Here is a 14560-nt window from a genome sequence, read left to right as displayed (position 1 = left end):
GATTCGAGCCGCCCATCTGAGGCACTTCCAGCCAATGGGGCACGGCGGAACCATGACGACGCGTAACTGAGCCAACCATTATGAATCATAAAATAGGTTCTGCGACAGATACCACGATTTACAATATACCTCAAAAACAAACTCACATACCTTGGAATTACTATTGTTAAAAAAAAAAAAAAAATCAAAACTCAGGTAGATGCTCTGAAAATGTAAATCTGATAATTGACAAGACAAGGAGAAAACTGAACCAATGGCTTCAGAGAGATTTATCTCTGAAGGGACGAATAACAAAGGCAGAAGGGTTGTCTCATCTCACATTTGCTCTATTCCCCTGTCTGTCGACAAACAGCTCTGTAGTGCCATTGATTAGTTATCATTTAATTTCATATGGAAAAACAAGAGGCATTATTTGAAACAGATCTGTTATTATGAACACCTGTGATACAGGTGGTCTAAACTTTTTTTTACTACCCTTAACAATTCCTTAAAAATTAAGTGGATAAAGCATTTCTTACATAATCTTACATCCACTTGCAACTTTATACCCAAATATATTTTTTCTATCATTGGAGGCCTTGAATATATATGTGATTATAAAATAGAAAAACTTCCCCTAATTCTGTCAAACCTCCAGAAGCAAATGCTTTATTTGCAACAATCAACACATAATATAAAAATAAATCTCTATTTAGTCCAGACTCCTAAAACCAGATCTACATCCGGCCTTGCATCTTTCCAGTCAGCTGCTGTCTCTGACTGGAATGCATTACAAAAACACCTTAAACTGGATAACTTCATCTCCATCGCGGCCTTCAAAGACGCCATCTCACACCTTTTTACAGATTCTTGCAGCTGCTTCCCTACTATTTAACTATTTAACTATTTAACCCTTTTCCTCAGTTTTCTGCTTGTTGCATGCCCATACCTGCCGCCGTCGGCCTAGGCCACTTTCTGTGACACACTGTTAATTACTGAAACTAACTGTCTTTTAGTGTTTCTATGTTTGTAAATAATCGTTACTGATAACCCTGTTCCTTACCCTCTCTCTCTCTCAACTTTTAGGCTCTCTAAAGAATCCTGTAATGTTTGTAAAAACCTTGGCTATTTACTCTTTTATGCTTGTAAAAACCTTGGCTATTTACTCTTTTATGCTTGTAAAAATCTTGGCTATTTACTCTTTTATGCTTGTAAAAATCTTGTCTTTTTATGCTTGAATATCCTTATTAACTTTTATGCCTTATTTTCTGCTGAATGTTTGTATAGTTGTGCATATTTGCTATTGTCTTTTAACCTATCTTTTCTCCCTCACAGCCCCCCTCCCCCTCCCCCTCAAGAAGCTTATGCCTCTTGTCAGGCCATCATTGTAAATAAGAACTTGTTCTTAATTGATTCTGCCTGGTTAAATAAAGGTTAAATTAAAAAAAATCCTAATTCTTGGTTTGATAATAACATCATTTTTGTTACCTAGCTACTCAATGACAATGTAAATCTGCTAAATTACACAGAATTCCTTCAAATATATGATAGTTCCTGTTACCCCAAAATAATCTGCAATTGTAATGGATGTCGTTCCCTCTGATATCCTAACTCTATTAAGAGGTGTTTGTCTTCCTTTAGACCCCACATTAACACCAGAGGGTCATATATGCTTCTCTTTCAAAACTAAAAGAAAAAATGTCCCATAAGGTCATTGTTTCAAACAGATATCACCACTACCCCATCTGTTGTTTAGTAGCCTACTGGTCTATGGTTGATGGTTTGAACTGGATCCATTTATGGAACCTCCCATACAGATACTTAATTACAAATAAAGTGAGAGAAATGTCTTACAAACTAATTCATATTACTCTGCCAAACATTATTAAAATTGCTGTCTGCGTGAGTCTGAGCCCGAAACGGTGATGTACCTGTTCCGGCACTGTCCCTCCACTGCCACCTTCTGGAAAGAAGTAATATGTTATATCACATTGAAGATTGACTTAGATTGGAACAATATACTTTTTGGTGTCCATGATGTCAAAAGTAAAAAACAGAAAGAACTGTATGTCATAAATTTAATAATAATATTAGGGAAATACCACATACACAAATCAGCTAAATTTGGTTACTCAAACCCCTGTTTTGTGGCATTCCAAAGGGAAACGGAACAGTAGCCTATATTCAAAGCATCTGTGACTCAAAAAAAAATCATCTAGCACTCTTTCTTGTTCCTTACATCTATTTGGTATGACTGCTCCAAACGCAAGCCAGCGTTTTCTTCTCAATTACAAAAATAATGTATTATGTCCACCTTTTTAAATTGTATGTCCTATTTTTTTCTATGTAAGTGTAACGGATGTGCACTCACTCCACCCATAAAAGACGTGCTAACCAATCCGCAAAGTGGTTGTCAACCTCTTGGCGAAGAGGTTAGCATCGTCGCCTCCGGTGCGGGAGGTTGTGGGATCGAACCCCACCTAGGGCAGGCCGTGAGAAACACAACGCAGAGGGCCAGATATGACATCGGCTACATAAGGGCAAGCAAAAGTAGGCTATAGTATAAATTTGACGCAAGAGAATTCACAATGATTTAATTAGCCTATTAGAATCGGACAAAAAAATAGGTGATCACATAAAACTGATTCAGATCAACTGATTTGCCCACACAGATAAAGAGATACTGTGTCGGCTATCAAGCACCAGCATATAAAGTGCACAGTGCACCAGTTATCTAAATCATTCACTGTTCTGGTCTTGCATTGTTGCATCTCCATCCATTTTATCCATCGTACACAGCCCATCTCACCTAAATTTACTAGGACGCATGGGAGTTTGCCCAACCAGCCCACATATGTTTTGTGGACTTGGAGAAGGCTTTCGACCGTGTCCCACGTGGCATCCTGTGGGAGGTGCTCCGAGAGTATGGGGTCGGAGGCCCTCTGCTGAGGGCTGTACGGTCCCTGTATGACCGGAGCAGGAGCCTGGTTCGCATGGCCGGCAGTAAGTCAGACCTGTTCCCGGTGCGTGTTGGACTCCGGCAGGGCTGCCCTTTGTCACCGGTTCTGTTCATTATTTTTATGGACAGAATTTCTAGGCGCAGCCAAGGGCCGGAGGGGGTACGGTTCGGGAGCCACCTGATTTCATCTCTGCTTTTTGCGGATGTTGTTGTCTTGTTGGCTCCCTCGAGCCAGGACCTTCAGCATGCACTGGGGTGGTTTGTAGCCGAGTGTGAAGCAGCTGGGATGAGAATCAGTTGTCACTGACCTCTTGACCTCCGAGGCCATGGTTCTCGACCAGAAAAAAAGTGGTTTGCACCCTCCAGGTCGGGGGAGAGTGCCTTCCTCAGGTGCAGGAGTTAAAGTATCTTGGGGTCTTGTTCACGAGTGAGGGAAGGATGGAGCGCAAGATTTACAGGCGGATCGGTGCAGCGGCCGCAGTAATGCGGTCTTTGTATTGGTCCATCGTGGTGAAGAAGGAGCTGAGCCGAAAGGCGAAGCTCTCGATTTACCGGTCGATCTACGTTCCCACCCTCACCTATGGTCATGAACTCTGGGTCATGACCGAAAGAACGGGATCCCGGATACAAGCGGCCGAAATGAGCTTCCTCCGCAGGGTGGCGGGGCGCTCCCTTAGAGATAGGGTGAGGAGCTCTGTCACCCGGGAGGAGCTCGGAGTAGAGCCGCTGCTCCTCCACATCGAGAGGAGCCAGCTGAGGTGGCTTGGGCATCTGTATCGGATGCCCCCTGGACGCCTCCCTCGGGAGGTGTTCAGGGCACACTGGAGTGACTATGTCACTCGGCTGGCCTGGGAACGCCTTGGGGTCCCCCCGGAAGAGCTGGAGGAAGTGTCCGGGGAGAGGGAAATCTGGGGATCTCTGCTCCGACTGCTGCCCCCGCGACCCGACTACGGATGAAGCGCAAGAGAATGGATGGATGGATGGATGGATGGATGGATGGATGGATGGATGGATGGATGGATGGATGGATGGATGGATGGATGACTATGAGAAACGTGTGTCAGAAGAATGTAAATGGATTCTTCCTCATTCAATTGGCTAGACACTAGCTAGGCGCCATTAATGTTGGTTGTTGCTGGTTGACGTGGAGAAAATTTGCCATGAGTTGAAGATGTGACAATAAAGACCTAATCTGTGACACTCAACAACCCTGCCTAAGTCTTCTTCTTTTTGTTGTATCATCCAGCAGTGATTGTGGCCGTTCTTACAAACAGATACAGTCTACTTTACTGTAGCCTACTGTTTTTGAAAGTCATTGAAAGTTACTGTATGTGTGTGTACATATATGTGGCAAGGTGAAGAGGGCCCAGGCGGGCTTCGAACCCCAGACTCCCGGAAATAGTCATGCGCGCTAACCATTCGGCCAAAGGGACATCCCCTTGGCCAAGTAAGGGCGCATGATCAGCTGGAGGCATAGTGACAGGGCTTGTCAACTGTCACATATATATTTTTTTTTTTTTCAGAATGTTACCTGCGCGTTCACTTTTTGTAGAATTGCAAGACTGCCAACTGGGGTTGGAGGACACTTATGTTCACACTCCAGCAGGAGAACACTTTAGTTGAGATAGTCCATCAAAACGATGCCATTACACTCTGAGAAGTGTAAATAGACAAATGAAGCATGTGATGTTGATGAAGGGCTGTGATGAGTATGTGTATATTACTAAATTCTATATTGAAATGGAATGAAAAACTAATCAATGAATTTTCAAGAGTTACAATTAGTGCAATATCTGACAAGAAATAGAGAGAGAGAGATTTCAACTTGAACTTAAACTTTTATTATTTAGGCGAGAGGGAGAGAGAGAGGGAGGGAACGAAGGAAAAAGGGAGGGAGGGAGGAAGAACAAAATGAACAGAAGAGATGTTTTTTTGTTGTTGCAGAATAACTGGGAGAAACCAGAGCACCTGGAGGAAACCCACCCTCAACACGGAATCCATTCATGTCTAGCACGAGAGCACCAGGTGTCGTTGAGGTGTTTTAAATGTCAGTTGGTGGTAATGTTTCCACCACACGCTGCACAGGTTTGACACCAGTGATGTGGTAGCCCTGTGATGGGATGTGGGTGACATGAGGGGGATTCAGTGGCATCTCGTCTTCTGCGTAGAGAACTGGCTCTTCCACTTCTTCATGTCTGGGTGGCGGTGTAGACCTGAGAACTTTCTTACTGACTGAGGACTTAACCTTCTGTGAAGCGGGTTTTGTGGCCTTATGAAGCTTTTCTTTCACGTCTTTGAGCTCTTGTCTCAACTTGTGCTCTGTCACAATGTATTGGTTGACTAATTTGATGTAATGATTTTTCACCGACGACACATTCTTGTGAGCCTTATTCAGCTGCCCCTCTAAGTGAAACCTCTCGCGGCTCTGACTGACTCTGCTCTTCCTACAACACTCAGCGGCTTGCTGCTGTTTTTCCTTATGGTGTTCAACAGCCTTTTGGCACATGCCCCTGTTCTCTGTTGTCCTTTCATCCTCTTCTATGATGTGTTTTTGCAGGTCAAGCACTCTTTGCCTTAGTTTTGTGGGGTTTTCAACATCAATCACACACGACTGTACATCCTCCCTCACACGAAGCAGAAGTGTCTTATGTTTAGACACGTCATCCCTCATATGTTCACGTTCAGGCTGAATGGACCGTGCGTAGTCCCTATGTTTTTGAAGTTCTTTCTTTAGGAGTCCATTCACACGCTTGGTGTTATCTAACTGTTTCCTTGTTTCTGCTAAAAACGAAGAAAGGTCTTCGACTTCCTGTTGGAGCTCCTCACGTTCTGCCTCTATAAGCTTCTTCATCTCAGTTAAAAGAGCGATTTTCTTTTTATCGTTCAGCATCTCTTCCACAACAGCGGCCTTTCCTTTCCTTAAAGAAACGATTTCCCATTCTTTGTGTTTGATTGTTTCGTCTTTTTCTTTGATGGTATCTTCCCGTTTGGCCACTTTCCTTTTATAATCGATAATGTCCCTTTCGAGTTCAATTATCTTTTCTGCCATATCAGCTGTTCTATTTGCGAAGGAATTATTCAGCTGTACGACTTTACATTCCTCCGCATCCAGCTGTTCCCGAAGATGTGCATTCTCTTTCACTTTTTCTGCCATTTTCTTTTCCATCATTTCCACTGTCTTTTTGTTTTCCAGCTCTGTCTCAGTGAGTCTTTTCTGGAGCACTGACACCTTCAACATCTCATGGTCAATGATTTCCTGCATTCTATTTTTTTGCATTCGCAGCTCTTCGATTCTGTTGTGTTTCACCTCCTTCACTTTCTTATCACATTCTTCTTTTAAATGTGACACTTTCACATTTTCCAGTTTTTCATGTTGTTCCAAAGTCTTCAAAAAACCCTTCTGATCTGTCTTTATCGTCTCTTCTAGTTCATCTATTGTTTTTTGCAGTTTTTTTTCCTCAATCCTGCTCTCATTTTTCAACTGTGTTACCTCAAAGTCAAGCTGATTATTTTTTCCACGGTATGTCTCTAACTGGTCTTTCTGCTTTTCTATTATCTTTTTGGAAGCTTGGCGCTCCTCTGTAAGAACCTTGATTTTATTCTCAAGAGAGTCTTTTTCCTGGCCGTGAGCTTCAATTGTCTCTCTCAGAAGCTGCTCTGAGCCCTGAATTTTCTCATTGAGTCTGTCGATTCTCCACAGGAGAAATTTCTGTGAATTGTTGTCTTTCTCCATTTTAACTGTTAACACTTGACTGTGCCCGTCGATAACACGTGTGTGTCTGTCAACACTGTAGTAGGCTACCTATATGTCTTTTGTGACCAGCATCCCATCAGACATAAAAGGCACAAGAAGTTGTGACATCATGTCTGATGACGTCACAGTGTGTGACATCACATGTGGCTGTGACTCGATGACATTCTTTTGTAACCACACACGCGCACACACAAGCTGTGTCTCAATTCAGGGGCTGCAGCCTTCGGAGGACCCAGCCTACGCGGTCTCCGGAGGCAACGGCTTCGGAGACTCCTCCGTCAGCCGCATCAACGGTCGGTAAATGAGACGGTCTAGCCTTCAGAGCCTTTCCTGATCCGAACGTAAACAACGGCCGAACGTAAACAACGGCCGGACGTTAAACATTTAAAAGTGGCGCTTGCAACGGCTCTACCGCTCCTCCGCTCCTCCTCCTCCTTTTTTTTTTTTTTTTTTTCAATAAGTAGAATCAATACAAGGGCAGTTATCATTAATATACTAATAAACAAACCATTGAACAGCAACCAGGGGGGCAGGCTATTAAGTGAATAGAGAATAAAGAGCACAAGTGATGTGTTTTCATAGCTTTCTTATTAAAAGTTGTCACAAACAAGATGCTTTGCCTCCGCTCCTCACCTGTGCAGCCAGAGCAGAGCAGAGCTCAGCTCAGCAGCAGGCAGCCACACCTCCGAGCCGGCCACAGAGCCGGGTTACCATGGCTACAGCACAGAGCTGCTACCGTTCGATAGCTAGCGGCTAGGTTGCTAATAACAACAACGGTGCAGCAAAGCATCTTGGGATACGGGAGGCCGCGAAGGATACAAGCGGTGCATCCTCCGAATGCAGGGGAAAGGAGGACGCATTTGGAGGCTGCATTTGGAGGACCCTTCGAATTTGGACGAATTGGGACAGCCTTCGCGCAGCGCTGTGACGTAATCGGCCTTCAAATGCACCCTCCGAAGGCTGCAGCCCCTGAATTGGGACACAGCTACACACACACACAAGACAGACAGAAGAGCTGAAGCACACTGACCAAGTGAACTACACAGTGGTCTGGAATTAGATGGTCACTACAGTAGCTCCTGTCACCTAGCAACCATCTCAAAACGAAATATTTAAACATTTGAGGTTTTTTTCTCCTTTTGATTCTTTTGCTACAGTTTGCAAAGACTTCTTCTTATTACGTGACTCTACTGATTCATTCAGCACATTTGTGGTTTGGTGTGTAGGCCTATGCTCTCCTCACACAGCAAAATCACCACTGTCAATTTCACCAACCAGCCAACAATAACAACAGAGTTAAATTCAACACTTTGAAAGTAGCCTAGTTTGGTCCACACCTTTTTAAAGGTAGAGTCTGGATAGTTAAAAAAAAAAAAAAAAAAAAAACCTACATATAGACTTATACAAAAGAAATCCACCCATGGGCTTTTACTCATGTGTGGTGGTGACTGTCTGCAGGAGGAGGGCCGCCATATTACAGTAGCCTAACACTTAAAGGTAGAGTCTGGAGTAGGTTGACCATATTTTGATTTCCAAAAAAGAGGACACTCGGCCAGGCATCGAGATACATAAATAAAATGCCAAATTTTATCTATTAAAAAAATCCCCGGCCCCGACCATTGCTGCGCAGCAGCTATGACATTTGATATTATAGAATGTAATAGAACTTGTCCTTAAATAGATAAATGTCCTGTTTTGCTCTTGTATTCTGACTGTGGATAAAAGTTATGATTTTCCCCAACATTAATCTATGTCTGATTCCCGGATTCTGCCTGTTCTGAGAGGCTGAACCAACAAACCATTCCCCATACTGGAGCTCACTGAATCTGCTAACCATCTGAACTTTGAGCTGATTTGGGCCTTTAAAGGTTTCTAGTCTTCCCTAGTCTAGTCTTTCCTTTGTTAAAAACCTGTAATTTTATTCAATTATTATTTTTTATATTACTGTGTGTGTCTCACTGTGCCAACCTAAGTGGAGCTGGATGTATAAAGATAATTGTATCTAATGTTAAACAAAGTGCAGCTGCTTATTTGATTCAGAAAGGTTTTGTCTGTGTAATGACTGTGGCTGTTTTTTTTTCTCCTCCATTCATGCTCAGTTCTGTGTTGTGTTTTCACTTCCCCGTTTGAATCAAAGTGTATGCAATGACAGTAAATGGACATGACTACTGTTTCATGCTCTGTCTGTTTATTTCAAAAGTTGTTGGATTCAACAGAAATACAGTTTATAGTGAAGGATCAAAATCCAAGATCAGGTCAAATCTCTGACCTGCCTGTAGTTATAGATTGATTTTATGTCCCTCATGTCCCCTGACAAAATTACTGAACACAGACTGTGCTGTGATTAGTTGTGATTAACTGAACTCATTTGATCATAAATTCAGAAGACACTGTGTGTGCGTGAGTTCACACTGCAGTCACTGAAGTCTGATGTGATAATCAGTTAGTACTGAGGTACACTGTCAGTGCCAAATGTTTGGCACAGACGAAAGCTCTTGTATCGGAGCATGGCTGATCATTCCATTGCGGACCTGTAAGAAGAGAGAGTTTATTTACAGTAACACATGAGACGTGCACAGTTCCTACACACATGTTCCCAAACATGCACTCAGTTGTTAGGACATCTAAGTTTAAATAATTAATTTTCTTTTTAAAGTATCTATTAGCAAAAGATGGATCATATTGAACTGATTGATGCATTTTCCTAGCATTCATTTGCCGTGCTGTCATGGAGATGCATGGAGAGCTGTTGACAAAGGTGTTCAATCAGCCCATATGTGCAGGGTTGGGTGGGGCTGGAGCCAATCCCAGCTAACATAGGCTGAGGACGGAGTTCACCCTGGTCAGGTCACCACACAGAGCAGAGAGAGAGAGGTGTGGACCAACAGTCAATCTAATGTGCATCATGTGTTTGGACTGAACCTGGAGAGAACCCATGCTGACACAGGGACAACATCAGACTCAGGTGGTGCACACTTGCAGATATCTGTTGGCATCCACCTGGACATCAAACATGACTGGTCTCTGAACAGGGCAGAGTCAGCAGTCATTATCTGACTCTGTATGAACTTACTGGTTGTTCTTAATACATGTTAAATTATGATCTGTCCATTGTTACAAGGCTCCAGAAATCAAGTCCCATCCAGAGAACACAAATCACCAGTAAAAGGTAAAAAAAAATCATAAATACCATGATGATTAGTCTCCAAACAGTGTTCTAAACCTCTATGGTTGTCAGGTTGCGTTCTGCTCCAGTCTGTGTAGTCAAACTTTGAGCCATCAGTCCACATCCATATGGACTCCTGGAAGAGAAAGCACAGGTTACCATAAGCACAGGGCACATCAGATCCTTTGTGTTTAAATGTCTCACCTTCGTGCTGTCATAGCCTCCAATCCAGGTAACTGTATCTAAGCCACTGTTTTTCCGAATCAGGTCCCTGACAAACGTGTGTTCCTTAGCGCTGTGGATGGAGGCTAAGTTCCCACCAAGTCTGATGCAGGTGAGCTGATGACCAAGATAATGAAATGAGAGAAATACAACCTGGGTCTGAACAGCAAACACACAGGCATCACCTTAAACCAGCAGAAAATGATGAAACTGTAGTGGGTTGGAAAATGCTGCGTATGGTTTCTTAATGTAAACAGCTCCCCTGAAGTACTTGAACCATTCTAACATAGCACACAAACACACAACATTACACATTGTTCTGTATTGAAGAAATACACATTTATGTCAGTAGATGGTGCTATTTTGCACAAACAGAGCTGGGTACTAGCTCTGTCTCTGTGGGGCATGGATGTATTAGAAGAACTTATAATATGAAATTATAATTCCTATAATACATGCTGTTGGGTACATCCTTCAAGCTCTCATGGTAACACAGTGCTTACTTGCTTACATTGTGTAACCCTAGATCTGGTGCAGGGTACAAAACAAACAACATCCCAAGAAAACTGTTCACAAAGTGCTTCATGGTGTAAACCAGAAATTTTAAGCAAAGCCCAGTGACATAGTAGTTGTCATGACATCAACAGTTTTAAAACCACACCAGAGTTACTTTGTGATCATATTGTTCTAATTGATTGATTGATTCTTTTAATGACCACACAGCCAGGCTGGTGGAATTTGCTTCCAGTACAGCTTAATTGGTACAGGTTCCAAACATATAACATGTATAGACAAACATACAATTACAACTTATAGGGCCATGCTTGTTCCACAGTGTACAGAGTTCAAGATATTTATTGCAGTGGGGATGAAACTGTTTCTGAAGCGGGTTGTTTTGGAGGCCATTGACCTGTAACGTTACCTCTGCATCAGCCGCATCCTTGACATCGGCTCGGTACATGAAACAGCGAGAGCCAAACACAGTCCAACCAGGAGGACAGCCAGGAACTGTAACACAGTTAGATAGTTAGATAATTATGGTGGATCGAAAATAAATCTCATTGAGGTAGAGAAAAGCTAACAACTCTCATTAATGGTTGACAGAGCACCTGTAAAGTACAGTGATATAGGCTACATGCAGTTACTTGTCCCAGTGCACTTGGACTCTGCCTCTAGTCCACTTTACATGGCTGCGGGTAACTGCTGTAAATGTCTATTAAAAGTCTAGTCTAGTAAACATTTCACAGATTATAACAGAGGTGATTTTTAGAAATACAAAATACTGCTACTACTGTGATTAAAATGTTTCAGCTTTCATTTAGACATTTACATTTAACACCAAGAGTAAAGTCTGTATGTACAGTATGATGATGTTTCTGACAGCCTTGCTCTCTGTGCCAAATGTGGCCCAGTGTCTCTTTAGGAAACCCCAACATTAGGTTAACATCATTAAGCACATGACACAAACAATATAAGGTGATGAATAATATGAACAAAACACACAAAGTAAAACTTCTGCCATGTAGCAATATTGCGAATCCACCCAAAGACCTCCAGTGTAGAAAAAGCAGCTACAAACCTGGTACATTGACTTGATTGGAGATGGACGTCTGAGAACATAGAGAGCAGATTGATAATATCAGTGTCAGCAGTCCCTCTGTAATGGGCTGAGACTAATATGATGTCTGTTTAACTGGTGAGCATTTCTTCAGGAAAAGCAACAAGATCAGTTTTAGTGCTTTTCTCAGTGTGTTGTCATTTTTAACCTAATTGAATGAATCTGGTTTAGGAGCTGGTTCATTGAGATGAGCAGTTGTGCAATTCTACTGTTGCATTCAGGCATCATTAATCTAGGGCTAACGGAAATATGGAAATGGAAATCATCATCATTTGTCAATTGTTATATTTGCTTTTCATTTTTAATGAAATATGATAGTTTAAATTATTTTCTGGAGTCTGGACCAAACAGGCATGGGCCCTAGTCTCTTTGTAGAGACTAAGGGCCCATGCCTGTTTGGTAGAAGTAGCCTACTAGACATTTATGACACAATGATGATGGATGGTATGGTGCAGCTCCTGGTATGGCATGGCATACCATCCATACCATGGCAAACAGCTCATTTGATTCAGGTATTATACTTTGCCACATTATGATTTCACTACATTAAACCAATGCAAAAGTAATTAGAGCTCAAGTAAAAGTGTGACCACATACATTCATCAATTTGAGGGAGGACATGGTCTACTCAGAGACAATGTCTTCATTGTGTCCGTAGACATCTATTTAGCATTGTTGAAGAAACTCAAAAGTTACACCAAACTCAAAACCTTAACATTTTTAATTCTGGAAGTGATTTTCTCACCTCTCTGTTCACTACACATGCAACTGGAAGTAAAGTCAGGGTCATATTCTTTAGCACTGTTTGTTTTCATTGTAACTGGGGATCAGAGAGTTTTACTCACAGCTCCTTCAAACAACAGTCCACCAGTGAAACAGAGGAGGAAGACCACCTGAAAATGTGACGCCATCTCTGGAAAGACAACAAAACAAGCTGACTGTAGTCTTTTGCAGCAATGTAGTGACTTCAGTGATTGTAAGTCTGAATGATTCAAGAGAACAATCTATTTATTATTACGGATTTCAGTAAGGATAGGTAAACTTCCAAATCACTTACCTGTAGAGGTATCTGACACAGGAGGAGGAACAGGCAGGTTGTTGAGAGGTGGATATCCATCCTGTCCTATTCCTTTTATACCTACTCAGATAGCAAAGTCTAATGGGAAACTTGTTTCATGTGTTGTGAAACCTATTAAACCTATTAAACAATTATTAATTTGTCCATGTAGGTCCCGGAACACCAAGAGGGTGCTGTTTCGGGAAGGTCACTGAGGAGGGTTACGATAGGCCAATGCAGGCCAGCTGACAGTCTTGCCTGGGCCCGGGACAAGATCATCTTAGAGGCCCCCCCCCCCTCCAATTTTTCCGTGGCACACGATTAACCTTTAACCAATAACAATAACTTTGATTACTGTAATACTAGCGGTTAACTCATAGGGGCGTGTCGACACATGCCAACTACCACGCATGCCTTCAGTCATATTTTGCAGCAAAAAAAAAAAAAAGTCCTGTAGGCTATAGCCTACAGGGCTGTATGTTAACTTTTAGCACTGGTGCTACAGAGGGTGATAATTTTGTGGCACAGGCTGGAAAGGTTGTAGCACAGGTATAAAAATGCTCGTTACCACCTCTAAAAACAATAAGTAGCCTAGTGAATTTCATCACTAAAACACACTAGAAATATATGGAAATACAATTCACACAAAAGACTGACACTTAGTGCTTTGTTACTAATGGACATGGACAATATTATAGAAATAAGCCAATGTCCTAGCCTAGAAATCTAAACGAACCCTAGCGGCAGCAAAAATATTTGCTCCGCAGGTGGGTCTAGAAATGAGCCATAGGAACTTTTTGAGTCTCGAACAAGGGGGCAGTTGTCGGTCTGAGAAGTGAAGCTCACTTCCGCGTTCAAAAAACTGCAATCCCCTCAGCTTCCTCTGGGGGCTGGCTCCAGAAGGGAGCAACTCCAGTTGAGCCCCATGTTAAAATAGCCGACTTTACAGCTTAAAAAAACCTATTTACAGCCTGGTACATTTCATTTTTTTGGTCTCAACCGATAGTTTCTACCCCCGCACACACTCTGAGGGGGGTGAATTTTTTTAAAACTCTACCGTTTTACTGTTATTAGGTTAAAATTCTGGCCAATTAGGGCGCAGAAACGTTGAGTGACAGGTCCGGAGACCGCTGCTTCGAGGCCAGTGGGCGGGCTCTCGGCCGGCTAACGGCCGCACCTCTCCAAATATGGCAAGTCAAATCCAACATGGTGCAGTTCAAACCCCCGTAGTAGCGGCACAAAACAGACTCCCCCAAACCAATGGGTGACGTCAACAAGCACACTGCATGTTTCTACAAGAGACTCATTCTGATTCATCTGATGTGAAGTTTTGGACACAACAATGGGGAGACAAAATCCTCTTCAGCCATGGGACAAATCTTTCGGCTGGAACTGCCATATGTTTCAATAGATGTCCTGGTAAGATTTTATGTGAAAAAGCAGATAAAGATGGCCATTAGCCTGTGTTTTGGAAATTGACAATATCCTCATTATTTTGATCAACATTTATGGAAATAAAAGCGATCAAAAAAATAGAAATCTGTTGCATCAGATATCAGTAGTTATAACAGAACTCAATGCAAATTTCCATACAGATCACATAGTGGTTGGAGGTGATTTCAATTTAACTCCTGATGAATGGATAGATAGATGGCCTTCAAAGCTATTAAGTGAACATAAAAATCCAATCTTTTTCAAGATTTTGTTAACAACAACAACTTGATAGATATCTGGAGAGTTTTACACAAAGAGGTTTAACAATTTACTTGGCATAAACCTAACGGTCAAATTTAATTTAATTTAAT

General features: G+C 42.2%; 1 protein-coding gene across 1 annotated transcript in view; it reads right to left on the bottom strand.

Moving 5' to 3' along the window:
- Positions 1-9111: 9111 nt before the first annotated feature.
- LOC310989028 (galactose-specific lectin nattectin-like) overlaps positions 9112-14560 on the bottom strand; it is a 49021-nt gene continuing 43572 nt past the window's right edge. The window contains exons 6-7 of the mRNA XM_083975880.1: positions 9883-9994; positions 9112-9223 (exon numbers count right to left, since the gene is read on the bottom strand). Of these exons, the coding sequence (XP_083832006.1) occupies positions 9132-9223; positions 9883-9994 (204 nt within the window). The 3' untranslated portion in view covers positions 9112-9131. The remainder of the gene's footprint in view (positions 9224-9882; positions 9995-14560) is intronic.

The sequence above is a fragment of the Trachurus trachurus genome (assembly GCF_905171665.1).
Source record: "Trachurus trachurus genome assembly, chromosome: 7".
In the NCBI taxonomy this organism is placed as follows: Eukaryota; Metazoa; Chordata; class Actinopteri; order Carangiformes; family Carangidae; genus Trachurus; species Trachurus trachurus.
Note: the sequence above shows the minus strand (reverse complement) of the source record. Positions and strands in the feature narration are given on the sequence as shown.